This window comes from Phodopus roborovskii, unplaced genomic scaffold, assembly GCF_943737965.1.
Source record: "Phodopus roborovskii unplaced genomic scaffold, PHOROB, whole genome shotgun sequence".
NCBI lineage: Eukaryota > Metazoa > Chordata > Mammalia > Rodentia > Cricetidae > Phodopus > Phodopus roborovskii.
The window spans coordinates 26,591,599-26,617,076 of NW_026126517.1; the positions used below are offsets into that span (position 1 = coordinate 26,591,599).

The 25,478-nt window shown below is 45.0% G+C and overlaps 1 protein-coding gene across 2 annotated transcripts in view; it reads left to right on the forward strand.

Annotated features, from left to right (window-relative positions):
* Drd2 (dopamine receptor D2) overlaps nt 1–25,478 on the forward strand; it is a 61,719-nt gene that overhangs the window by 27,016 nt on the left and 9,225 nt on the right. For both annotated transcript variants that reach the window (XM_051197378.1, XM_051197379.1), the window contains exon 2: nt 22,578–22,893. In XM_051197378.1, coding sequence (XP_051053335.1) covers nt 22,609–22,893 — 285 coding nt within the window. In that variant the 5' untranslated portion in view covers nt 22,578–22,608. The remainder of the gene's footprint in view (nt 1–22,577; nt 22,894–25,478) is intronic.

Here is a 25,478-nt window from a genome sequence, read left to right on the forward strand (position 1 = left end):
TGAACCTGGGACATTCCTCAATAGGACCCTGTCTCTCTAGGAATTGATGGAAGACCATGGCTCTATTTGGGTGATTCAAAGAAGCCATTTGTCCATTTGATCTAGAACCCTTCTGCCTGTAAAGACTAAGTGAGGATGTAATAGACTGTCTCACCATTTGTCTTTTATGAATATCAAGACTAGCTAGCAGCCAATGCCATAGCTCCTGGACTTCCTAATAACAAGGCTCGGCTGTCCTTTCCAGCCTGGAGACAATGTAGAATCTGGGGAAAGTGCTACAGAGAGTGTTGTTGAGAAGTTCTGGCCTTGCCTCTTCTACTAACTAGCTGAAAGTTTCTGGACAAACTAATATGCCTCTTTGAGAACAGTTTCTTCAACACGTAAAGAGGGCTGGCCAGAAGGCTGTTGTGAGGACTTTGAAGAATACAATGTCTTTAACTGTGGCTACTGTTTGGCTTTGGATAGAGGGAGCAAGCTGGATCTGCCCCACAGAAATGCTTTGGCTCATGGGGTACTATCGATCAGTCACAACCATTTCCAAATTAATAAAATTTCAAATAAAATCATGATTTTCTGTATTTTTTTGAAATATAGAAAACTCTGGTATAGTCTCATACATCAATAGTAGATGAAGGGACTAATTATGTCCATGGCCATCCCTTTCACACTCAGATAGTGTGATATCTGACATCCTATTAGATAGTTTCTCTGCTTCCAATTGTGGACGACATACCTATCTTTTCTATTTACTTGCCAGAGATAAAGGCCATTTCCGATCTTTCCTCCACTCTCACTCCAGCTTAAAATCTTGGGCCTAACCTCCTAACAGTTGTCCCATGGGAAACATCATCTTGGTGGGGTCATTTCTGTCATGACTGTCACTCTTGTACTTGTTACTTTATGTTGCTACAATAAAAAAAAATCACACATATTTTGGATTATAGTTTGGGAGGTGTCTGTCTATCATGGCAGAACAAGGCAGTTCACATTATCCTGGGCAAGAAGTAGAGAAAAGGATCAAGGGGAAAGGTTATGGCATGATATAGCTCCCAGGTACATTCCTCCCCCAGGAGCCCACTTCTGTTACCTGTGACCTACCTCCTACTTTCCTATCAGCTCCATATAATGCCATTAAATTATGACTCCGTCCAGTGATTAATTCTTGATTAGGTCAGAGCCTCATCATCTAATTGTTTCTGGAAATGCCATCACAGATAACTGCCAGAGATGAGCTTCACTAATTACCTCAGGGTTTGTCAGTCCATTCAAGTTGATGGTAGTATTAACCACCATATTCAGTTCTCACAGGCCTTCATTCACCCAATCCATTTCACTGAATACTTTCTGTGGTCCTTGGAAAAACCCTGTTCACAACCTGTTCTCAGTTCTTGACTGAAAGGAAGTGGCAGATCACTGCCCATGTGCTTTCAACAAATGCTTGACATTTCTAAACTGAGAGAATGCCAAAATCTTCCTTCCTTACCTGCCTATCTTCCCAAGGTATTCCAAGTGCCCTGCTCTCCCAGGGATCTAGGCTGTTCATTTGCATGCCATCTCTTTTGATCCCTCTGTGAGAACACAGGAGACCAGAAGGAAGAGGCCACAATGAGCTCAGCAGTCAGAGCTTCCTTTAGGAAGTCAAAGCCTGACAGGAGTTAGATAGCTGGAAGTGGAAGCAAGTGGAGAAATAGTGACATTCAATTTGAGAGACTGGGCAGATGACATAACATGTGGAGGCAGGAAAAGCCACAAAACAGACCAGTCCCAGGTAGGGCCTTGCCTTTTCACGGGAGAAGAGCCAGAGGCTCAGTTTAGGAAGGCAGGCATGGCAATACAAACCTAAAGCCATGGCTTTGGGTGGTGGATAGGACCGGATGAAGAGACCTCCAATCCAGTGTGCCCCACCCAGGCTCAAGGCCTATGGCACTGGCTTCACTGACACAGGCGACACTTGGTCTGATCAATCAAAGGGAGCAGGGAGAGCCATCCTGTTATTGATGGAGTTTTCCTATCTGTGGACAGCCCGCATGCAAGGATAGGATCGAGGAAGGAACAGCACAGGAAGCTGTGCCCTTGAGGGAGGTCAGTTAAGAACACCAGTCCTCTCAGTTACGCCTCCTCAACTCCCTTCTCCTTTGTGATGGTTCTGGGGACAAGAGGAGATGCTCAGGGCCACTGTAGAAGGATTGCCACCTCCTCCTGCAGTAGGAAACATTGTGGCAATGGTTTCTGTGCTCACAGGAGTGAAGAGCTGCTCAGAGAGGAAGTCAGAAATCTTCCTATTCCTAGAATCATTAAGGACGACTTGTGGATTCACAGCTCATGTGAGCCAGGGTATGCAGCCATGAGCTGCTTGCTTCCAACACTGGCTTGGACCAGGCTGAGGCTAGATACCTTTCTCATTGCTTCAGGTTGCCTTCTAGGCTTGGGTACTCTACTGGCCTAAGGGCTATAGCTCTCATTGTGATTAGAAGAGTGTGAGTTATGTCCCGTTTGGGGACTTGTTATTCCTAGTGGCTAACTCACTGGCTCTTCATCTAGCTCCATTTCACAGACTGATGGTGACTTCCTAATTGATTGATATTCATTTATTCACATTCACTGCTGCTAGGCCTACCCCAGGGAGCATTCCTTACCCTCTTCATAGCCATAGACCCCTGCTGGGCAGGTACAATAGCCACAGTAGACAAAAATTCCGTAACTGACAACCCAAAGGTTCTGGGAAATCCTATGCTCACTGGATCTTTAGCACAGATAGGGCTGGAGACCCTATTATGGTAGGTTCAGTCTATAACTGGGAAGATGTAGCCTCTGGCACAGCCATAAGGCTGAGGGCCAGAAGAGCAATGTGACATGCTTGGAGCACACAGTTAGAAAGGACTCTTTCTTCACATCATATTCCCAGCTGCCCTGTTTTATCTTGTTCACCTCTTTTAGCCCAGGGGCCCACCTGCATCCTGGATGCTATCTGTGTCCTTGTGGGCTTGTTTTTATTCAAGATAAGAGTGTTTTATGCTTGGCTGCTTCACATCTTTGAATGTGGACCAAGATTTCCTTTTCTTTTCCTCAAAGTGTCAAATAGGAGTCCTGAGTAGGGTACTCAAAGCCACTTCTGTCCATGCCCATCCAACATCTTGTACCACAGATGTGCCAAGAATTGTCTAGCCAATAGGAAATATGAGAGTAGGATGCAAAAATGGTGCAGGAAAGAATGAGGAGATCCTGGGGGAGGGGGGAGACAGGCATAGGTATCACAGAGCAAAGTATGACTGCTAAGCTCTGTACATCTTCTCAGCCCACTCTGCTCTCAGTCCAGGCCAAGAGTCTATGTGGGCTCCTATGTGTGAATGCTGGAGCCCTGAGATGGGATAGGTTGGTCTTCAGGGGGTGTAATATATTGCAAGATGCATTCCCCAGGCCTGGAGGACTTCTGCACAGGTCTATATTTACTCAGTGTTTGTTGAGCCACCTTCTTGGCTGGGTGCTAATACTTCTTAAGCATCAAAGTCACAGCAGCTCTGCTTGAAAAGTAGAATCAAATCTCAAGTATGGCCTCTCAACTGTGTCCTCCAGCAGTAGAGATGTGGGATGGCACAGTACTACACCTCTGGGGATGTAGAAGAGCTTGTACCTGCTTTGTGATGCATTGTAGTGGTCATGCATCATTAAAGCTATTTCCAGTGCTGCTATTCAGAATGTTTTATTTCCAGATGATGATGAAGAATATAATGATGATGATACCAAATAACAATAAACCATGCCAGGTACCACAACAGTTACATAACCATGCTCTTTTATGGGACTTGTTTTTAATTAGCATTACTTTTAATGTCGTGAACTGGTTGTATCTATCATTTTGTTCAGATGACTGCAATGCCTTAAAAAGCTGTTACTGCCTTTGACGCACAGCATTCAGTTATTGGCACTTTCTTATATATTTTTAAATCCTTATGCAATATATAAGTATAATTTTATAATATATAAAGTATAAATATAATTTTATGTTGTATATAAATATAAAAGATGTACTATTATATAGAATATACAATATATTTGATTTTTTGGAACTTTAGCTGTGCTGTCATCTTTGTAAAAATAAAAAGTCTTCCAATTTACTGTGCTGAGTTGGCATTTACAGAAATTAATACCCACATTGGTCTATGTCTTAGTTCCTTTTCTGTTGCTGTGATAATGACCAAGGTAACTTATAGAGGCTTACAGTTTCAGAGGGTGAGTCCATGACCATCATGGTGTGGAGCATGGCAGGCAGCAGGCATGGTGCTGGATCAGTAACTAGCTTATAATCATGATCATAAGCACAAGGCAGAGAGAGTTACTGGGAATAGCATGAGCTTTTGAAACCTCATGATCAGCCCCCAGTGACAAACCTCCTCTAACAAGGCCACACCTCCTAATCCTTCCCAAACAGTTCCACCAACTGGGAACTGAGTACCAGAACATATGAGTTTATGAGAGCCCTTCTCATTCAAACTGTACTGGCTTGAAACATTGAGTTTATTTTTCTCATTTGTACAGGAATAATGCCCTATATTAAATATGTAAGACCTTTTATATGAGCTTGAATATAGAAAATAATAAAGTATTCTCAAAGCTTTTTTTAATTGATTTTTAAAAGTCACAGAAAGGTTAGTGGCAGCCAGTTAGGATTTCAGTCTATCTGCACTTTCAGCATCCACCAGGTAGGAAAATATGGTGGCTCCTGAAGGCAACAATGTATTACCATGCTTGACACAGATACTTGCATCCTGAATGGTGACACCATGATGCCACATACCAATTTTTTCCTATCTCTCTAGGCCAAGGCTAGTGGGACCCGGCTCTGAAGTTGGTGGAGAGATCATAGTTTAGAGATCATGGATTAGCCATGTAATCAGTCGTTTCTCCAAGGAATGCTTTGTGGAAGCAGGCAGCAGCATCCTGTCCAAAGGGAGACAGCCTGCATGCCTGCATGCATCAGTATTGAAACACTGCAGGGTTCTTAGTCCTGTTTCCAAAGGTATCCGTGTCAATCAATATTGGTAAATCTAGTTATTGAACTGACTTAAGAGTGCAGATTGGCAACCACATGGTTGCAATATCCTATATGTCCCATTTGCTTTCATAGTACAGTAGTGGATGGCCTTGTTCCCAGAGGAGACAAGGTCTTTGCTGATAGATAACTCAAGAGTTTAGTACTCCACAGTTACTCACTAGCTATGCTACGGTACTGGCTTCCCTCAGAGCTCCTGCTTCATCTGTAATAAAAGGTTAGTCATATTTACCACTTGTGCTTCTTTCGGGGCTGGAGAAAGAGGTGTGTAGAGTGAGGAACATATTGCTCACTCACTGCCTGAAGAACCATCTTGCACTATTATGATTATTCTTACTGTTATCCTAATACAAATGAGGATAGATTTTCTCCAGCATTGGCCTCTCATGGGTCTCTCAATGCAGGTGGAAGGGACCCATCTTTTTAACATAAGTGACATACAACCACTCCAATGACAAGGATCTGGCAGTTAGAGGCTGGGTCCATCTCAGCTCAGCACCACAGGCTGTCTCACATCCAGCAGTACAGATCTGGAAGGGGTGGGTGGACAGCTGGAGCTGAAGACCAAGTGGGAGCCTGGAGCAGGAAAAGGACATTAGGGAAAAGCTGACTAAATGCCCAGAAATTCTGTCCTTTTGTTAATAACATTGAACAATGGTTTTCTGGTTGTGTAACATGAAGATACGGGAAAGCTGGGTGAAGGGGGTTTGTAAATGTTCTAAACTGCTTTTGCAACTCTCTGAAGTTACCTCAGATAAAGCACACATGTCAAGGTGGGCATGGTGGTACATGCCTGTAATCACTCAGGAGTCAGTGAAAGGTGGATCAAGTTCAAGGCCATCCTTAACTACTTAGAGAGTTTGAGGCCAGCCTGAGTATGTGAGATACTATCCCAAACAAATGAACACAAACCTTCAGGTGCCCCATAATGGCAGGCAAGATGTACCCCGATTGATGCTCAGCTGCCCACGTGAAGGGGAAGCTTAACAGCTTCTTGACTGCCTAGGAATTATATTCTCTCTACCTTCTGCCTGGGCGCAAGGAGAGGTCTGTTTGTCAAGCCTCCTTACTCTTCTTCAACCCGGGACAATTCTCTTTACCTTGTCTTTTGTGACCCTTGAGACTTTTGAAGGGCTGCAGCGAGTCATTAACAAATATGTGGCACCTACTTTGAGCATCTGTGGTAGCACGGACAGTGCACAGCTTGGCAGGCTTGCTTTCACACACTTTGCTTTCATATATTTCTCTGCTGCCAGAGATACTGCTTCTGCCAAGAATCTGCCCTACGGAGCGATAGATCCTACACAGCTACAAGAGTGGCAGCGAGTTAATCTGTTTAGCTTGCTACATTAGCCGTTCCACCTTCCCTTTGCAAGAGGCATGTGCTTTTCCCTTCTTGCCCTGGGCCAGCTTATGCTCACAGCCACTCTAACTAAGCAGACTCACCAAGGGCAAGGAGACTGGCCTGCCTTGCTTAGTGGTGTACTTATAGCTCTTAATCAAGGCTGCAAATACAGGTTCAATAAGATGCACTGGATCATGGAGTCACCATAATCAGCATCAGCAGCCACCCCGCCTACACAAGTCCTCTGAACTCATTACTTTTCTAATTACTGTTACAAAACAGCCTGCAGGAGCAATTTATAGAAGGAATGGTTTACTCTGTCTCAGTTTGAGGATGCAGACCATTGGGGCAGGGAAGTCACGGCTGTAGGAGCTGGAGGTCACTGGATGCATTGTACCCTCATAGAGCCATGAATGCGGGTGTTCGTCTGACTTTCATCCTGCCTTCTCCTTCTATTTCTACCCCATAGGATGCTGCTGCCCAACATTTAGGGTTGGACTTCTCACATAAATAACCCAGACTAGAAGCTTCCTCAAAATGACAGCAGTCTGTCTGTGAGGTGCTTCTAGACCTTGCCAAGTTGGTGATATTTTATTAACCATCACTCCCTTTTATTCAGCATGATTGATAGGCTCATTGAAAAGGGCCTTTAGAAAGGGGAATTGCTAACAGATAATAGATTCATCATTTCATTTTACCTTAGAGCACTCATATGTGTTCATAGTCTGAATTATTTGGGGCCATCTGACAGCCTGTATTTATAGCTGAGTCCACTATTTGAAGTTTAGCTCAAATTACTTGAATCAGTATATTTAGACTTTACAAATTCCAATTTTGTAAAAGGAAAACAAATATTTAAAATTTCAAAAATATAAATGTAGATTTTAAACAATGTTTGGAGTGATCCTATTCCTTTTTAACTAAGCACGATTTATTTTTTTGTATCCAGCCCCTTTTCTTCCATTGCTGTTATTGTTTTCATCTTTTTGTAGTTTTAACTTAAAATTTTTATGTACACTATGCCTTTGTCAGAAAATTCTCACCATACTTTCCAGTTCATTTTCATGGGTCAATAACACAAGCTGATGCCTGTATATCATGATGTGTGAAATAGTACTGAATTAATGACATTATCAAAACAACTTACTAGCCAATATTGTTGGATTGGTGGAGATTGACCAGCAGTCAGCAGCCTTGATTTTCTCATTTGTCATCACTGCCAACCATCTCCCCCTTGATGACTACATTAATTGATTCTGTGTTATGGACCATTCAAGGTTGTTACTCCCTGAGAGATTATGCCAAGTGGCTGGCTCAACATAAGCCCATTTCCTATAGCTCTCCCGGTACTGAGATGGTGGGTAGAGCCCTGGCTCCTCCCAAGGGTTGAGCATGACAGGCAGGGCTCTGCACCGTTCTGGATTTTTCATGATGTGGCAGAACTTTGCAGCCTGCCAGCAACAGTGTACCTGCTGTAGGCATCCATCTGTTTCCTTTTCTGAAGCAATGAGTTCTTGTACCAAGAACTCAGAAGTCACTGGAGGCTTTCTCATAATATGGTCTTTCATAAGCCCCTGCCTAGCTCCCACTCTGCACCAGCAAATGCCAGGTGCTCACATGGCCAAGAAGGAATACCACATAAACCTTGCTATTGGTGAGCCTAGGAGGCAGAGAAGGCAGACTTGTGGATTTTGCTACCCCAGCACCAAAACCAAGTCATATGTTGTTCTCTGAAGGGGAGTAAGTAAAGAATTCTTCCTGGGAGAGATTGCAGCAAGCTTCTGAGAGGAGGTAGTCTCATATGAGCAATACATCTGTAGAGAGAAAGGAACTGGACATCATTCTCTCAAATAAATGAATTGTACCAGCATGCATGCTCACAGGGTTGCTCCCTGGCATGGAAATTGCAGGTACCAGCAGCTGAGTACATGTTACATGTTACAGTATCAGCATGCTAGAGAGGAGTGGAATCCTTGGTCTCTGTGACATCCAGCAAACCTTGTGTGTTAGAATTACAGAGGAGGAAAGGGCTGAGGTATTAGATTACAATTTTCCCTCAGATGTTTCAGCACTCACAGAGTGAAGACAGTAGCAAAGATACTAAATTAAAGCAAAGATAGAAGATAAAGGCAGGCAGGGGCCTACCCTAGGTCACCAATAGCCTTGCTTATCTGGCTGGTACACCAGGCAGATGCCAGCTCTCTGTTTGTGCATGCCAGGAAGATGGAATACTTTGTTTCGATCTGCAGGGTGTACCCCAGTTCCTAAAGAGATAATTGCTGGTGTAATTAGATGATCAGTCACAGAAAATATAAAGCAAATTGGACATTCTTTTTCCCCAAGACAAGGCTTCTCTGTGTAACAGTCCTGACTATCCTGGAACTTACTTTGCAGTCCAGGCTGGCTCACAAGGATCTACCTGCATCTGCCTCCTGAGTGCTGAGATTAAAGGTGTGCACCAGCACCACTCAGCTTCAAATAGAAATTTTGAGGAGGGACAGGTTATGATGATGATAAAAATGATGATGATGTCATTTCTACTATCATAAGGGAGAAAAAAGGCCCAAGGGAAATAGTCCTGAGCCTGGGTTCCTGTCTCCATGGAGGGCTGAAGAGGTACACAAAATCATTTTGCCCCCAAAACACTAGCGTTACCTCCAACCTCCACAATCTGTTCTTCTACTGCTACCTTGTGATGGGGGGTGGCCAGGGAGAGGATTCCAGAGGCTCATTCACACATAGCCTTTGTTATTTAGCAGCTCAGATGCTCTGAAAACATAAAAACAGTAAACACAAACTTAAATGCTTTCTGGGACCTGACAGCAAATATGAACGGGATGAAACCAGTTGGTTATAGGGTTATAAAGACTGGTAGTGTTTGTGGCTGTGTCCCCAGCCAGCCAAGACTGTGTGTTATGACAGGCTTTTGGTAAATTCTTGAGGCCTAACCTCTTTTGATATGAGGCAACTATGGAAAAAATAACGAGGGATATAGGGCAGAGATGGTGATCCTCCCTTTCTTACATCTTCGGAACACTGTCGTAGCTTATGCACAGTCCTCCCTCTGCTTCTTCAGTTCCGTGAGTCTTGTGTAAAGCTGGCTGCCTCTGCCTGGCTCCAGCATGTAACTGCTGTATAAGAATGCTGATCCAGAGCTAAGAGTGACACATGTCCAACACCCCAGCATTGAGGAGGTGGAAGCAGGGGCATCAGGAGATCAGCAAGGCAATGCAAAGCCAACCCTAGGCTACAAAAGACCATGTCTAAAAATAAATCAAATACGTACATAAAGTGGCCCAATATTAAAAAAAAACAAACAAACTTAGCATTCTTTAAATAAGAAAAAACTAGAGATCCATATTTAAATATGAAGTCCTCAGATGTTAAATAATGACAACAAATTCCATTTTCCCCACAACATTGTGTGAGCCCAACACATTCTACTTGCAAAACTAAATGTGGCCCATAGGCTATGAGGTTGCACATTTGAGCTGAAGAGGATTAGCTACCATCACTGGGCTGGTAGAGACTGTCCAGAGAGTAGGTAGCCTTGACTGCTGGAGCCTGCTATAACTGGCCTTCATATTCCCCCATATACAAACATGGACTGATGTCTGTTGCAGATGGTTCAAGATTGCTACTGCCTGAGAGCTCATGACAAGTGCATGGCTCAGTTTCTCAGACCTTCAAAGGCTGGACTTTCTCAGGTGCCGACTTCATGTGTGAGGGAGAGTGCACCATTTACAAGTGAAGCTGGGTGCATGAACTTGGCAGCATGCACTGATGCCTGCAAGGAGAGGAGTCCCCCTCCTTCATGCCACAGCCATCAAAGCTCTCGTCAAGCCCGTGCCTCAGGGAGCTGTCACAGCCTCATTACTGCTAATTCATCTTCACTTAGTGCATCAAAAGGCTGATTTATAAAATTGGGTGGGTGCATAGGAAGTTTGATTAGCAACATTATGTTGTTTGCCACACGGGCTCAGAGAACTTAGTTCATCAGTATCCCAGGAGCTCAAGATATGATCCAAGTGTTTGTTCTGTCTCTGAAGTTCTCAGGGTCACAGAACAGTGCGACAGTTCCTTGTGGGGGGGGTACCTTCTCTATTTCTCTCTTACCCCATAAGTGGGTTTCTAAGATTCACTATTGTTCTGTTGATCAAAATAAAGGAGGAGGCTGAGAATGTGGATGAGTTCGTGGTGAACTGCATGCCTACCACCTCAAGCTTAACTTACCTATTAATGCTCAGTGAAAATAAAAACAACACATCATTACTTTAATATGTGGCTGCTGAGCTGGGCATGGTAGTGCATGCCTGCAATCTCAGCAATCAGGAGACAGAGGCAGCAGAATTAGTATGGGTTTGAGGCTAGCTAGAGCCATGTAGTAAGTTCCAGGCCAGCTTTTACTATAAAGTAAGAACCTGTCTCAAAATACAACTGGAAGACTTGAAAGCGAGCTCACTGGTTAAGAGCACTTGCTGTTCTTGCAAAGGACAGGACTTCGGTTCCTAACACCCATACTGTACATCTCACAACAGCCTTTAGCTCCAGATTCCAGGTATTCAATATCCTCTTCTAGCCTCTACAGGTACCTGCACACATGCGCCCCACCCATGGTCTTAAAAGAAAGTAAAAACAAGAAGACCTGGACTTGCAGGATGGCTCTGCAGATAAAGTTGCTTTCCCCTAGCCTGAATACCTAATCATCTTGCCTCCCAAATACAAAGATTTTGTATGCTATTATATAAACTAGGTTTATACAATGCTATACATAGACTCCAGGGCTCTGTGAATGCTAGGCAAGCAGTCTATCAACTACCTCACCTAGTGATCGTATATCATCATCCATTTGTACATGTCCAAAACTGGTATGACAAGAGAATGCTACTTTTTCTGTAAGACTTTCAAGTTTGCAGATCACTTTGAAACATACCATTTTATTTGATTCCTCCACTCTCTGAAATTAGGAACAAGAGCACTCGTTATCAGATTCATATTGACTATTAATTATTTAACTGAGAATTTGGAACATGGCTCATCAAGGGAACTCAATTAAATGGCTGCATGTCGTACATCTGCAGCTGGATGAACTAATTCATGGTTGATGATACTCTTACAGATCACAGAGTCTTCCATTCCTGATTAAGTTCTCTGCTTATCCATCTCTGCCTTCAGGGGAAAGGCATGCCTCACATCTTTGTTTCCTTCTAATTTACTAGAAGTCCCACAGGCTAGATATGACTTAACTTCTGTGGGATATAGAGGGAAGGATCAAGGTTGCTGCAAACTGTAAGGCACGCATCAAGAAGATTTTCAGGGTAACTATGGAGTGCTTCAACATCTCAGGCTTTCAGCTCATGGCTGCTGGTGGGAATTTTGTGGCCTTATGGGGTGAAGTCTCTAGGTATGAAGCAGATTGGGAGCTATGGAGAAGTCACAGGGCTCTCTCACAGTCTCTCATCCCAATATGAGGTATGTTTGTTTGTTTGTTTGTTTGATTGTTTTTGCCTGGGGATCCTTATATGGCTCAGGTTCATGTATGTCTCTGGCAGTTGTCACATCCCTCTTTATTATATCAGCTAGTTGTCGCTGCTAATGGAGTCATAGTTCCTAAGTTAATTTAACAGCCATTCCAATGAGGGAGGGTTACTGCCCTCTTTTCTAGATAATAAAAGTGAGGCACAAAGCTGGGCACTGGTGGCATATACCTTAATCCCAGCACTTGGGAAGCAGAGGCAGGCAGATCTTTTTGAGTTTGAGGCCAGCCTGGTCTACAGAGTGAGTTGCAGTGCAACCAGAGCTATATAGTGAGACTCTGTCTCAAAACAACAAAGAAACAAACAAACCAGAAATCCAAAATGACAAAACAAAACAAAAATCCGAGGAACACAGTGCTTGAAATGTTTAAGCTGAGACTGGGACCAAGTTTCTCTGTGGTGAAAATACACAAACACAGAATGCATCAACTCCTGACCATCACACTACATTGTGGTTTTCCCTGTCTAGAAAGGCCTGAGAGATTGGAGATATTGGGAGGAGGAAGCTCTGTGCCTGTCACCAGCCTGCAGATGGGATAGGGCCATTGCTCTCATGCTTCCTTCTGCAAAATGCATGTCTTATTTTCCTCTAAGGATCTAACAGACCAGGAGAATAAGTGCTCCATACCCATATTACTGCTGGGAAGTAGAGGAGCCATGGCCCAAGGAAGGAGAAGCCCTAATGGACAGGAGGAAGTCAGGCTGACTGGGCCTGAGAGAAGATTTCCGAGGCTGCTCTGGAGCTAAGAGAGGATGAGGGTCACCCAAGTTTTTTCCATACATATTGGTTCTACCCTAAATCCCCTGAGCTCAGCCCTCCTGAGACTTCACTCTGGGTACTCCAAGGATATTGCAGTTTTGGGAAATATCAAGAACTTTAGATGTGATCTGGGTCTTAACCTTCTGATCTACAAGGCTGTGAGAATTTCATCTTGCATCTTGTGGCCCCCTGACAGGCTGGTGGGATCTGAAGTTGCCTCTCAGACCTGGGGCCTGAAGAACTTTATCCTCTCTTCCATGGGTTAATTAAGAGTCTTTTCCTGGTATGAGGAAGTATCTGGATTCAGGTCAGCCTACAGCAATAACTCTCACAGCAGTACCCCACTCCTGGTACCAATTTATTTCTTAGTCAGATTTTCTATTGCTGTGATAAAGATCATATCCTTGGGAAAGAATTTAGTTCATCCTACAGCTTGTAGTCCATCATCCAGGGAAGTCAGGGTAGAAGCCAAGGCAAGAACTCATGCAGAGGCCATGGAATCACCCTGCTTACTGGCTTGCTCCTTGTGGTTTGCTCAGCCTGCTTTTCTTATAGGACCAAGACCACCTGCTCAGGGGTGGTACTAATCACAGAGGGCTAGGCCTTCGCACATCAATCATCAGTCATACATACATACATACATACATACATACATACATACATGGCACAGGATTTCCCACAGGTAAATATTATGGGAATATCCTTTCTTCTGAAAGGATATAGCTCATGTCAACTTTAAGTAAAACTAGAAATCACAATCACCCAGCTCATTGGGTGACCTTGGAAAAGTGTCTCACTCTCATTGGGTCTGCATCTTCACTGGTACCATGTGTTTCAGGGCTGAAGCACTGATACCATGGGATAATCTAATGTTACAGGGATGAAACACAAAGTAAATGCAATGCACAGCATATTACATGATTCCTGGCATGCAAAGTAACTCGGGAGATGTTTATTTGCCATTAGAGTGGGAATTTCACTCTGTCTCCTGTTCTGACCAGCTGAGCAGCTGAGCTACGATCCTCTATGAAAAGAGGACACGCTCCATTAGGAATCATCTCAGACTATAGAATGTACATAAAAGCCCTCCCTTTGTCAATCTGTGAGTCCCAGAGACCCTGTCTATACTGGACAAGGCCAACAGATCAGTTAGCCAGCCTGGCAGAAAAGGAAACCAACATTTATAATGAGGGATTGAAAATAAAACTTGAGTACTGGTGTATACTTATCATTTTAGTGTAGGGGTTTGATAAGGAAATTATAAAGCTATTATTAGAAAAACATTTTGTTAGAGAAAATTTCAAACATATACAGAAACTGTAGGAGTAGCAGCACAAACTCAATGTCTCCATCAACCAATTTCAACCACAACTTAAGGTCGTTTTTTATTTCCCACTACACCACTTTCATAATCATTTTCAAATAAATCTCAGACAGTATGTAACTTTATCTATAAACATTTCATTCTGTATCTTCAGAACAGCACAAGATCTCATCAAAGTTTAACGGGAGTATAGCTGGGCGTGGTGGTACATGCCTGCCGTCTCAGCCCTTGGGAGGTGGAAGCAGAAAGGTCAGGAATTCAAGGTCATCCTTAGCTATATCGTAACCTATATCGTAAGACCAGCCTGGACTATGTGAGACCTTGCTTCTAAAAAGAAAAACATCAAACCAAGATGCCCTGGTCCCACCTTATTCATAGTCTTCACATCAAAAAAAATCCCTTGCTAAGATTCTCTATTGTCTCAGAAATGTCATGGACTTTGAACAGCTGGTATATTTGATTCAGAATCCAAATACTTTTATACATTGTAACTGGTTAACCGAGCATTGGAGTGGCTCTTATCCTCTCTGTCTCTTGTTTCTTTGTTTGTTTAGTTGGCATTTATTTATTTATTTATTTATTTATTTATTTATTTAATTTTTGAAGAAAGCAGGTCATTTGCCCTGTAGCATGTTCTGATATCTCATTTTTCTATTCCTTTGGTGAAGTTTACCATCTATTCATCTTCAAGGTCCTGAAACTAAATTGCTATTTATTTAGGAGCCATAAAGTTCAGTCTTGCTTGGCCTATCAACTTTACTGCAGGAGGGGTCCTTTCTCCTTCTTTGCCTGGGACAGAAATGGCCCTTGCCTTCACTTGCTGCATCCTAAGAAGGAAAGGTTGGGGAGAACTGCTTCCTGAATGTCCCCAGCAGCAAGATCACAAGCCTGCTGGAAACAGCGGAACCAGCCTTTGCAGTCTGTGTGTCCATCTTTATTTATTTATTTATTTTATTTTATTTTTATGAACAGGGCTGCCTTCTCATAAAGCAGAACAATTTTCTGCCAAATAGCCAAGATTGTTTTCCCTCTTTCTAGAGCAATAAGGTTCAGGATTTGTTTCCCTCTTGACTTTCAAGAGTGTGTTTTCTCAATTCTTTCCTGAAATTAAAGTAAAGGTCAAGAAGGCTGGTCTGAGACTTGACTCCCTCCCATCCCAGCTCCTGCAGAGGGGGAATTGCTCCTGGCTGCATTCAGAACTCAGTTATTCAGACCAGCCCCCTTGGGAAAATCAAACTTACCTCCACAGGTCTTTCCTTTGGGGGGGGGGGAATGAAGAGGAGTGGGGGAGGAGAAGGGAGACAGAGAAAGAGAGAAAATATTCACAGAAGTTCCCCCTCCATTCCCCTCCATGTTTCCTTTCTCCAGAGGGTCTCTGGGCCCCACCGCCTGTCTTTATCCCACTTGTCAATGTTCTGTTGCATGAGAGCTGCCCTGGAGATCTGCCCCTTCCCTCGCACTGTGAAGATTTTTAATCAAAAGGCAGCGCATGCCGAATGGTACCTTGCTTAGCACCACTGGAGCTTTTCTCCCCTCCCCTCCCCACACTGAGTCACTCAGCTAATAGTTAATTAATGTATGACACTTTGACAGTTTGTGCGGAGACATTTTTACGGAGCCATCAAAATCCACAGGGATGAGCCTGGGAGCCATACATGCCTGCTTGTCTTTGCTGAATCTCCAGATGCTGCCTAACTCCAGTGCAGACCTTGAAGGCCTGCAAGCAAGGCAGATGACAAAGCTCTGACATCAGTCCGCTGCTGCTGGGGCCTCCTGGGGGAGATCCATATTGCCAGGGATGCAGGACATCCCTGTGACACCTGGTCACTCTGAGAAGGAGAGAAACAAGGGGGTAGCAAAATTACAGTTAAGAAGTAGCAACAAAATAATTTTATGGTTGGGGGTTCACGAAGAACTTTATGAAAGGGTCGTGGTATTTGGAAGGTTTAGAACCACTGGTTTAGAGAGAAAGATGACAGTCTTTTGGTTCTGTGGTTTGGGGACCTGTGTGGAGGTAGCACATCATTCCAGCAGGCTGTGGTGGAGAAAGCTGCTCTTCTCACAGCGGTTGGGAGGCAAAGAGAGAAAGAGGATGGGTAAGAGTTCCTGAGGGCTCGTCTTAGTGCTCTAACCCCCCCAACATGTTCCCCTTCTTATTGCCACCACCTCCCAGTAATGCCAAGCTTGGCCTTGGGGGACATCTAAGATCCATACCACAGAGACTCTTTCCCTCCAGATTCTTTACTCACATGTAGCTTGCTGACACCTACGACAGACCCAGCTTCTCAGTGTGCCTTGGCTCAGGGTGTTGAGAAAGATGTACAGGGGTGAGGAGGGCGGCAAACCAGGAGCTGACAATATACACCATGCCTCGTGTCCACCACCACCCCTTGCCATGGTTTGCTCCATCCTAACACTCAGTTTCATCACTCTTCTTTATCCTTTCCACAGATACCCCTGAGACTGTCAGCCCAGGATTTAAGCAACCTTGACATTAAGATAACGCTAATGTCTCTGTCCACCACACCAGGCTCTTGGCATCTCCATGGTGGGTGCCTCTGAGGTGGATGCTGGTACTAGATCCCTGGTAGGTGCTCCACCTAGGACTCTTGGTGTGAGATCTGTCCATGCCCTACCCAGGCTGAAGCTGCCTCCTGGTCAAGAACACATAAGAAGTTGTCACTTGATGGGCAGCACATTTCCTCCTCTCCCCCCCCCCCAGGCCCACTCTGCCTTCATGGAGCTTCTGGAGACTCTGGGACAAAGAACCACTCCTGAACCACAGCCTGGCCCCTAGCCTAGAGGAGAGATATGATAGCTTGGGTTGCCAGGGGCCCTGGAGAGAAGCACCCTACCTACTCACTCCCAAACCTCATCCCCGCAAATCACTCCACCAAACTGCTTTTGACATGTAAATGAGAAATGCTTTCCCCCTTTACTTTTTCATTGAAATGCTTAAAGTCTTAGAAAAGAAGGAGAAAAAAAAAAATTGATGTGTTTAAGACAGCAGTGTCTCACCCGCCATCGAGCCTGATAAGGGATTGTTAAATTTTAATTAGACAATTAGATTCCTTCAAGTGCCAAACTTCAGAGGAGGCAGCACAAGAGAAGTGGAGGGGCGAGCCCAGGAAGCAGGCTGCTTGGGTTCATGGAGTTGCTCTCCCCCCACCTGCCAGCTCCGCGTTCCATGAACAGACATGAGAAGACACAGAGGCAGCAATGGGGCTTGAAAGGGTGACACCACTTTCTGGGACCAACCGACTTTTCTCTGGTGACCCGAGCTGCCCCAGCACATGGAACCCTTTGGCCTCAGCCCCTCTCAAACCCTAACCCTGAGAAAATGCCTCATTTGGGACTCATCCTTGAACTGTGGCACCTCAAAGCGGCCTTTATTTCCCCAGCCTGCTTGTGAGTCTGTTGACAGGCTGGGACCTTGTCTGTCTCTGGGTTGTGATTGGGAGAAGGGGGCCGTGGGGCACTCCATACCACAGTCTCTGTTCCCCGCCCCATGCTCCTGGTCTTAGCTCAGCAGGGATGGTCTCTGCAGGGTGTCAGCCTAGGCTGCCTGGGGTTCAGTTTAGCACCAACCTGTCTCTCAGTTTCTCTGTGGGAAAGCTGGCTCATTCCCCACATCCATTCTAAGCTCCTGAAGAGGCTACTGCTAATGCAGGCTGGAGCTGGGCTGTGTGTTTAAGGGACATTTGTGGGGCAGGATACTGAGTACCAGAATAGATGGTTCTGGAGCATCTTTTAGTTGGCCTTTGCCTTTCTAAACAAGGGCAGAAACAGTGACTGCTGGGAACAGATGAGGGGCAGATTGTTTCTGTCACTTCAGTGGCCTGAGGCTTGTAGGCCACCTACATTAAAGGCCTTCCTATGATCCCATCTGTCGTGGGATGATAGGAAAAGGAAAGCTTCAGAGGTCACACAGTCAGTACCCATGGACCTGAGGTGGATGGGGAGTGGTAATCACTATCCTTTTGCTGCACTGGGTAGCACTACTTAAGGGAGACTGACCCAGACACTCCTTGAATGAGCCTAGCATCTCAGTGTTGGGTGACTCGTCTGTGTCCCAGGATACACAGTCCTGTGGCTATGCCTGTTGGGCTGAGATTGGTCATGGCCATGTTTGCATTTGTTGGTCAGTAAGTGCTCATTGACTGGGAGCTGTGAATAGGGAGTCTTTGTATTTTTGCAGGAGGTAGGAGCCATCTACGAGTAAATGGGGGTTGCACTTGGAGGCCAGTGAGCCATTCCTTTGTATTTTTAAAGCTCTAACTAAAATCTTTGTTCTGACACGTGATCATATTTATCTGAAAAATTCTTATAACTGGAAGGATAATTCACTCAGGGCAATTCTCAGAAAAAAAGGAAAGAACAAAAATTTTGGTCTTTTCATGGCCAATTCCGTGTCCTGGCTGCTGTGTGACCCTTCTTCTCATGTTCTGCATACAAGTCTCAGAGCAGACACTGACCACATCTTTGTAACAGCCAGCCCAGGGTACCTGGGGGGACCCAACAGACACTCTCATTGTCTATCGAACAGAGATACTCTCTGGGAAGGACAAAGAAGCCAGAGGGTTAGAGGGAAAGGTCACGGGAAGTGGGAAGATCCTCCAGTGTGCTTGTGTCTCTTGATATTCTGTGGGGTCCCATGACCAGTGCAATCCAAAGGCTGAAGGAAAAGAAGGAGGTGGATGGACACAGGAGCCTGATCCTACCAGGTTTTCTCAGGGTTTCTGAGGGTACCAGAGAGGTATGCTGCCTAATCCATTCTAAAATTCAATGTCTCTCTCCCATCTCAGTGTCTGTAAAGTCAGAATGCTTTTTGGAACTGACAACATTTTAGGATGTGCGGGAGATTAATGGTATTTTTTTTTTGCTTTCTTGGTGTTGCCTAAGTCAACACTGAAGCCCACATTCCACTCTGAGAGCCTAAAATATGTGGCTTGCCATACAGCAATTGGCCAGAGCAGGTGACCCGGGAAAGGGGAATCCTCCAGGCTAGCAGCCACCTCATTTAATGTGTTTGTCTTGCAGCCAGGGCACAGATGCAAGCTTTATCTCATCTTGGAACATTTTCCCCTTCACAAGGCATCCCTGTGTGGTCTTTCTTCTTCTGTTCTTGCAACCCTGGTAACACTTTTGCTGTCCAGAGTTCCTCTTCCTATGGGACGCTTTGGAGTAGGGCCTATCTTAGGGGCCTCATTTTAAATTAATTTCCCATTTAAAGGTCCTGTCTCCAATCATCTTCTGAAGTACTATGGTTGGGGCTTTAGCACTTGAATTTTGCAGGCAGATGTGAGGAACACAATACATCCTGTTACTGGAGCCACCATTCAGCCTCTTGGGCTGTATTGCTTTTGGGCTTTTGTGAATCTAATGGCCAGTATTAATAAGCACATTTCGGGGCCAGAGGGGGTTTCCTCCCCAGGTTTACTAGTGGAACCTTTGATTCAGTTCAACAAGCATCTGTTCAATACTCAGTGCCTACAGACCACAGAGTAGGGAGTCAAGAAAGAACAAGCCGTTTGCTTTTTATGTGTTTACTCCATGAAAATGAAGCAGGAACCACACATAACACAACCTTGCGAAGGCTGCACCTCAGTGAGAAGGCAGACACATAAGTAGGGGCATCCCAGGACAGAACCTAGAATGGAGAAGCAGGAGCTCCAGGGAGGGTGTGAGACAGACAGTCCAGACTATTTCAGGAAAGGAGTTGGAGTCAGTCTTGGAAGCATGTGTATGCTCACACTGGAGTTTTCCGGATACATTACTCGAGTGTGGAGTTGGGGTAGTAGTGAGAGCTTGTGGACAGTTGTTTAGAGGTTGGGACAGTGTATCTAGAAATCACTTGGAAACCTCTCAAGCCCTTAAATACATGCCACCATCATCTTAGCTCACCACTGTGTTGCAGAACCACAGGTCTGGTCTGATGTGAGAATGGGTCGAGGGAGGGGCTACAGGGAACAGAGAATCATGGGAAATACCACTGGCCAGACCCGGAGAAGGACTAAAGGTGATGACAAGGGAAATGGGGAGATCTGGGGTAGTGGCAGGTCTAGTAGTACAGTCCTTTATTTTGGTGACTGGGAAGGCTGAGGCAGGAGGATTACCAGTTAAAGGTCTTCCTGGGTGACCGAGTGAGTTTAAGGCTAGCCCAAGTGATTTAGTAAGGCCGTCTCAAGATAAAAGGAGAAAGAGGACTGAAGGGTGGCTCAGTGGTGCTGCTTAGCAGGTACTAAGCCCTTAGTTCAACCCCACCCCCACCCCAGTGCCGAGAAAGAAAGCAAACAGGAGTGAAGAGTTCCTCTAGACTCCAGTACATTGCATGGTGTTTCATGTGTAGCAGGTTCAATAGACTCTGGTTGAATAAATTAACGTCAGAAGCAACCCAGCTGCCTGATCAATATGTACACACAGGTCTCCTGTTATGTGCTCCAAGTGGGAGGAGGGACCCATTGGCTTTGCTGAGTATGGACAGCATCAATAAGACATGATGCTTCACTGCCTTTGAATTGGGAAACTTGATGCAGGCTTGCACTTCATGTCACACCACAATGAATTAGACATTTCTGTTTCCCCAGGGATCTCAGAGTGGTGGTACAGAGTAGGAGACCAGCCATCTGTTTTTGTTGTTGTTTGGGGCTTTTTCCCCCATTTTCATCCCAAGTGACATTGACTGGTTACTTTCAAGGCCATCTGGGTGGCGGAGCACCTAGAGGTCACAGGGCTTTGTGTGGAGTGCCTCGGAATGTCAATACATTTCACTGCACCCCATCAAATAGAACATTTTTGTTAGCATTGTTGAGACTATGTTATGTGTGCATCATTTCAATCACAACTATAACCCAAGCCAAGCCTGATGCCTATCAAGTCTGCTCCTAAGCATCCCCTGCTACATTTACTCCGTGAATGCATCACTGTCAGCTCCTAGGGAAGTTCATGAGTTGCCATGGATGTTTCTTTCCCTTCTTAGCCCCATTCCCTCTCCTATCCCATCGATTCTATCACCAGGCTCCATGACAGTGACTTCTAAGGTCTGTCTATGTCCACTTCCATTGCTTCTGTTCAGTGACTACCACGTCTTACTGAATTTGCAGTTACCTGACTTCACTCTACATTCTCTTCCACCCTAAGCAGCCAGTAAACTTTCTAGACCCCCGATTTAATGCTGTCATTCATTTATTCCTGAGCTTTTACAAACTCCCAAGCTGACAAGATCCGGCCATTTTGGCTTATGAATGTCCCTCTACTTAATTTTCATCAACCTCATTGCCATTTTTAACTCAACAGAATCGCTATGTTCTCCCTGGATGAAACATCATCCAACATTTAGTTGCTAAGCATGCTCCTCGTCATTTCTTACTTGAAGTCCTGCAATAGTTTACTTCTGGTTCCCTGCTTCTGCTATGGACCTTGCTCATCCACTATGTACTATGCTCAGATTCATCTCTCTGCAAGGCAGACCTGAACATGTGGTTTCAGCCACCCTTAGATCAAGTCTAAATGACTTTTCAGACCCTCTGTGATCTCACCTATACAGCTGCTCTGATTCCACTCATGCCAAGACCCTCTAGGCTTCTGCTCTCTCAAATCTCTTTTAAACCTTCTAACATGGCACCTGGGTTTTCTGTTTGGATTCTTCCCACAATCCTAAGCTCTCTCCATGTCTAATTCCTATATATCCTTCAGGTCTTAGTTGAATGTGGCTTCCATCAGAAAGCCTTGCTTATGTACATGAACTAGGATGTATATCTCTCCCCATTCTATTTCCTAGATTAATTGGTTATTGTTATTTTACTTTTTTTCTTTCTTTATAGAATTAAAGATTGAATCCAAGGCCTTGTAAATACTAGACAAACACTCTACCACTGAAATATACTAAAACATCTGTTTTGGGGGATTTTTTATTTTTTATTTTATTTTATATTATTATTATTAATATATTGGTTTTTCTCATTTTTGTTCTTTGAATTTTTGAGAGGAGTTCACTAAGTTGTCAGACTGACTTTGAATCACTCTGTAGCCTAGGTTAGCCTTGCATTCTCTATCCCCCTGCATCAGCTTCAGGGGCAACTGGAATTCCAGGCCAATGAGCATAGTTGCTTTTATTTCTTCTAGGATGTAACATACAAAACCATATATATTTTGTTTGCCTTAATTTTCTATCCACCTATAGAGTGATGATTAATAAATGTCAAAAGCATCAAGAATTAATGAATGCCTGATCCTGTTTCTACCACCAGATACTGGAACTCCCAACTACCTTACTGTGCATATGAGTGGGTTGAACAAATGAAAGAATGGATAAGAAGCTCTTTTGAAGTTTATTTATTCTATTATACTTGAAAAAATATGTGTTATTCATTTATTATACCATCTTCTAGAAGAACAGAAGCAGGGCCCAGAATTATAAGATCACTGAATATGAACATAAAAACCTTAGGTTGGAGAATTCTCTGTTCTGCTAGTGCCCGGGGTTTCTTCAGGGAATCCCTGGTGAGGGAATGCCTGGAAAGCTTTGCTGTTCACTTTCTGTGTTACTTTCTCCCTGCCAGAGCCTTGCCACCCAGTGGCCCCGCTGCCCCAATGGATCCACTGAACCTGTCCTGGTACGATGATGATCTGGAGAGGCAGAACTGGAGCCGGCCCTTCAATGGGTCAGAAGGAAAGGCGGACAGGCCCCACTACAACTACTATGCCATGCTGCTCACCCTCCTCATCTTTATCATCGTCTTTGGCAATGTGCTGGTGTGTATGGCTGTATCCCGAGAGAAGGCTTTGCAGACCACCACCAACTACCTGATAGTTAGCCTTGCTGTGGCCGATCTTCTGGTAGCCACGCTGGTCATGCCCTGGGTCGTCTACCTGGAGGTAGGTCTGGGTCCCTGCCTTGCTATAGGAGAACCTTGTACTAGAGTCTGGATTCTTAAACCCCACAGGTTTCTGCCACTTACCCCAGGTAGTCTTTCCTTCTCCTTTGGACTCAGTTTTTCTCTTTAAGGTATAGACAGTCATAATAATTATGATAGTTGTTCACAGTGTGATTTCTAAGCACAGGCCCCTGGTAAGTGTTTTATACACAGAGTCATCCCATGTGATCCTCACAGCAGCTCTAGGGGAAGCTGGCACTGTCACCATGTTGCAGATGATGGACCAGCTGGTCAGAGAAGACACATCTCTTCTCTGCTCACACAACTGGGGAGTCCAAGTTAGAAATCTGTCTTGCCCTGGGACTGTGTCAGCAGATTTCACTGAAGTGGGACTAACTGGTGTGAATCCCTGAAGAGGGATTGTGACAGTCTGGGCTCCAAGACCTGAGACTCTTCAGCACTCACACTTCTCAGAAACTGGGGCTGCTATTCTGTGCTGCCCTTATCTCCCAGGTTATTCCAGTGCCTGTAACCTGGCAGAGGCTACCGTGGGCAGCCATTGCTGCAATGCCTTTCCCATGGAGTGCAACCTTCCAGGACGGAGCCCAGCTGTCCCTCAAGCTGGAAGAGCAGGCAGCCCCCTGCCAAGGGCCCTGTGGCTGACACATTGCAGACACTGACAGAGAAACTGAGAAATGATGGTTCTATGCTCAGTTCCTGGAACTGGATCTAGAGGCTTTGAGGACAAGCTGTCCATCTTGACCCAAACTTCCCAGTGAAGGGAACAGCTGCTGCCGGTAGAGAAATCCCATAGTGGGTCCCTTCTCCCTGAAGATGCTCTGCATGCCTAGCAAGCAGATATGGGGGACTGGAGAACTTCAGTGGGCATGAGTGAGGTGCCACTGCTTTCTCTGCCTAGGAACCTGGGGTGGCCTGTCCAGGACAGGAGGCATTCTCAAGCCTAGGTACATGGGAAGATGGTTAGGTATTGAATACTATTGTCATTTTGTTTCTGTTGCTAGAAAATACTCTGTCAAAAAGCAACTCACTGCAGACAGGGTTTATTTTGGCTGATAATCCCAAGTTACAGACTGTTACTGGGACAAGTCAAGGCAGCCATTTGAAGCAGCTGGCCTCATCTCATCCTCAGGCAGGAGCAGATAGAAATAAATGGGTGTGTGCTCAGTACTCAACTTGCTGTCTCTACTCTTATACATTATGGGGCCCTGCCCATGAAATAGAACCACCCACATTCATAGTGGGTCCTCCTACCCTAATTACCCCTTCAAACAATACAAAATCCTCTCAGGTGTGGACACAGGCCTGCCCTGTTCTCAGGGAGACTCTCTTGCCAGGTGATCCTAGGTTGCATCAGGTTGACAACTAGCTAACAACCATGGGTTCCCACTACAGCTCCTCCATGACCCTCTTGTTTGTGAAGGCCCTGGACTCTGTCTATCCCAAGCCCTGTGCAGAACTCTCCCTGAAGAGCTCCTAATTTTCAGGCTTGATTTGCCCCTGCTTCTTTAAAAAAAAAAGGTGGGGGATCCTGCACCTCAAGGGATCACAGGAAGGAGGAAATAGGAGCACAGATGACCCTCTTGTACCCTGGCTCCCTTGCTTGTAAGTTAGGAATAACAAAAACCCCTGCCTTGTAGGGTTATTGGAAAATCAATGAGCCCCTATATAGAAAGTGCTTGGAACAGTTCATGGATCACACTGCATAACAAGGTTGATGATGGCGAAATAATGATGAATATCCAGAATCCCTCGACTTAGAAAGGATCTTCCATGCCCTCTTCTACATCTGCATTTGAGAGATCCTTGAAGGCAGGCATTGTCTGAACCATTCCCCTCTGGATCCAGAAGTCTGGGCCTGAGTGTAGCACACATTAAGATGCTAAGTAGACCTCTGTAGAAAGGATGAATGGCAGGTGGGAGAGAAGAGGGCAGGAAAGATGGGGAAGTGGTCTTTAGCATCTTAGACCTGGGTCCCCAGGGACATGAAGGCAGCTTCTAGATACCAGTCTCAGGAGGAACTCCAAAGCTGGTGTGAACAGGATGGGCATAGAGCCCTGCCCAGTGGTCTTTAGAAAATAAATTCTGTATCTTGGAAACCATGTCCATGCTTTACAGCAGGATATCCAGTAGCCATCAGCTACCACAGTGCAGGGACAGGTTCATGTGAACCCCAAGAAGATGTACACAGAAAAACTGCTGCTTCATCCATGGGAGTGGTGGCAAATTTATTACCCCCAAAGGAGCTTACATGGAATGCTTGGTTTTGTGTCTGGGAAGGGAAAAAAGGGCAGTGTTGGTAAGGAGCAATATGACAGTTAGTGTGGGGCTGCACTGAGCTAGAGAGCACACAGTGGGTGCTTCCTTCCTCCGTACATGGATGGGTCTTTCTCACCCCTTTCTCTTGTGAGTAGAAGCTAATGGTTTCCTCTATGGTTGGGGAACTCCAGACTTGCAGAGTTAGCTAGCCCTGGGAGGAACAGCCTCTCCCTAGGTTTGTAAGATGTGCTGCCAGAAATCAGAGAGTGGCTTTAGTTTTATCTGTGGTGAATGGATGCCAAATAGACA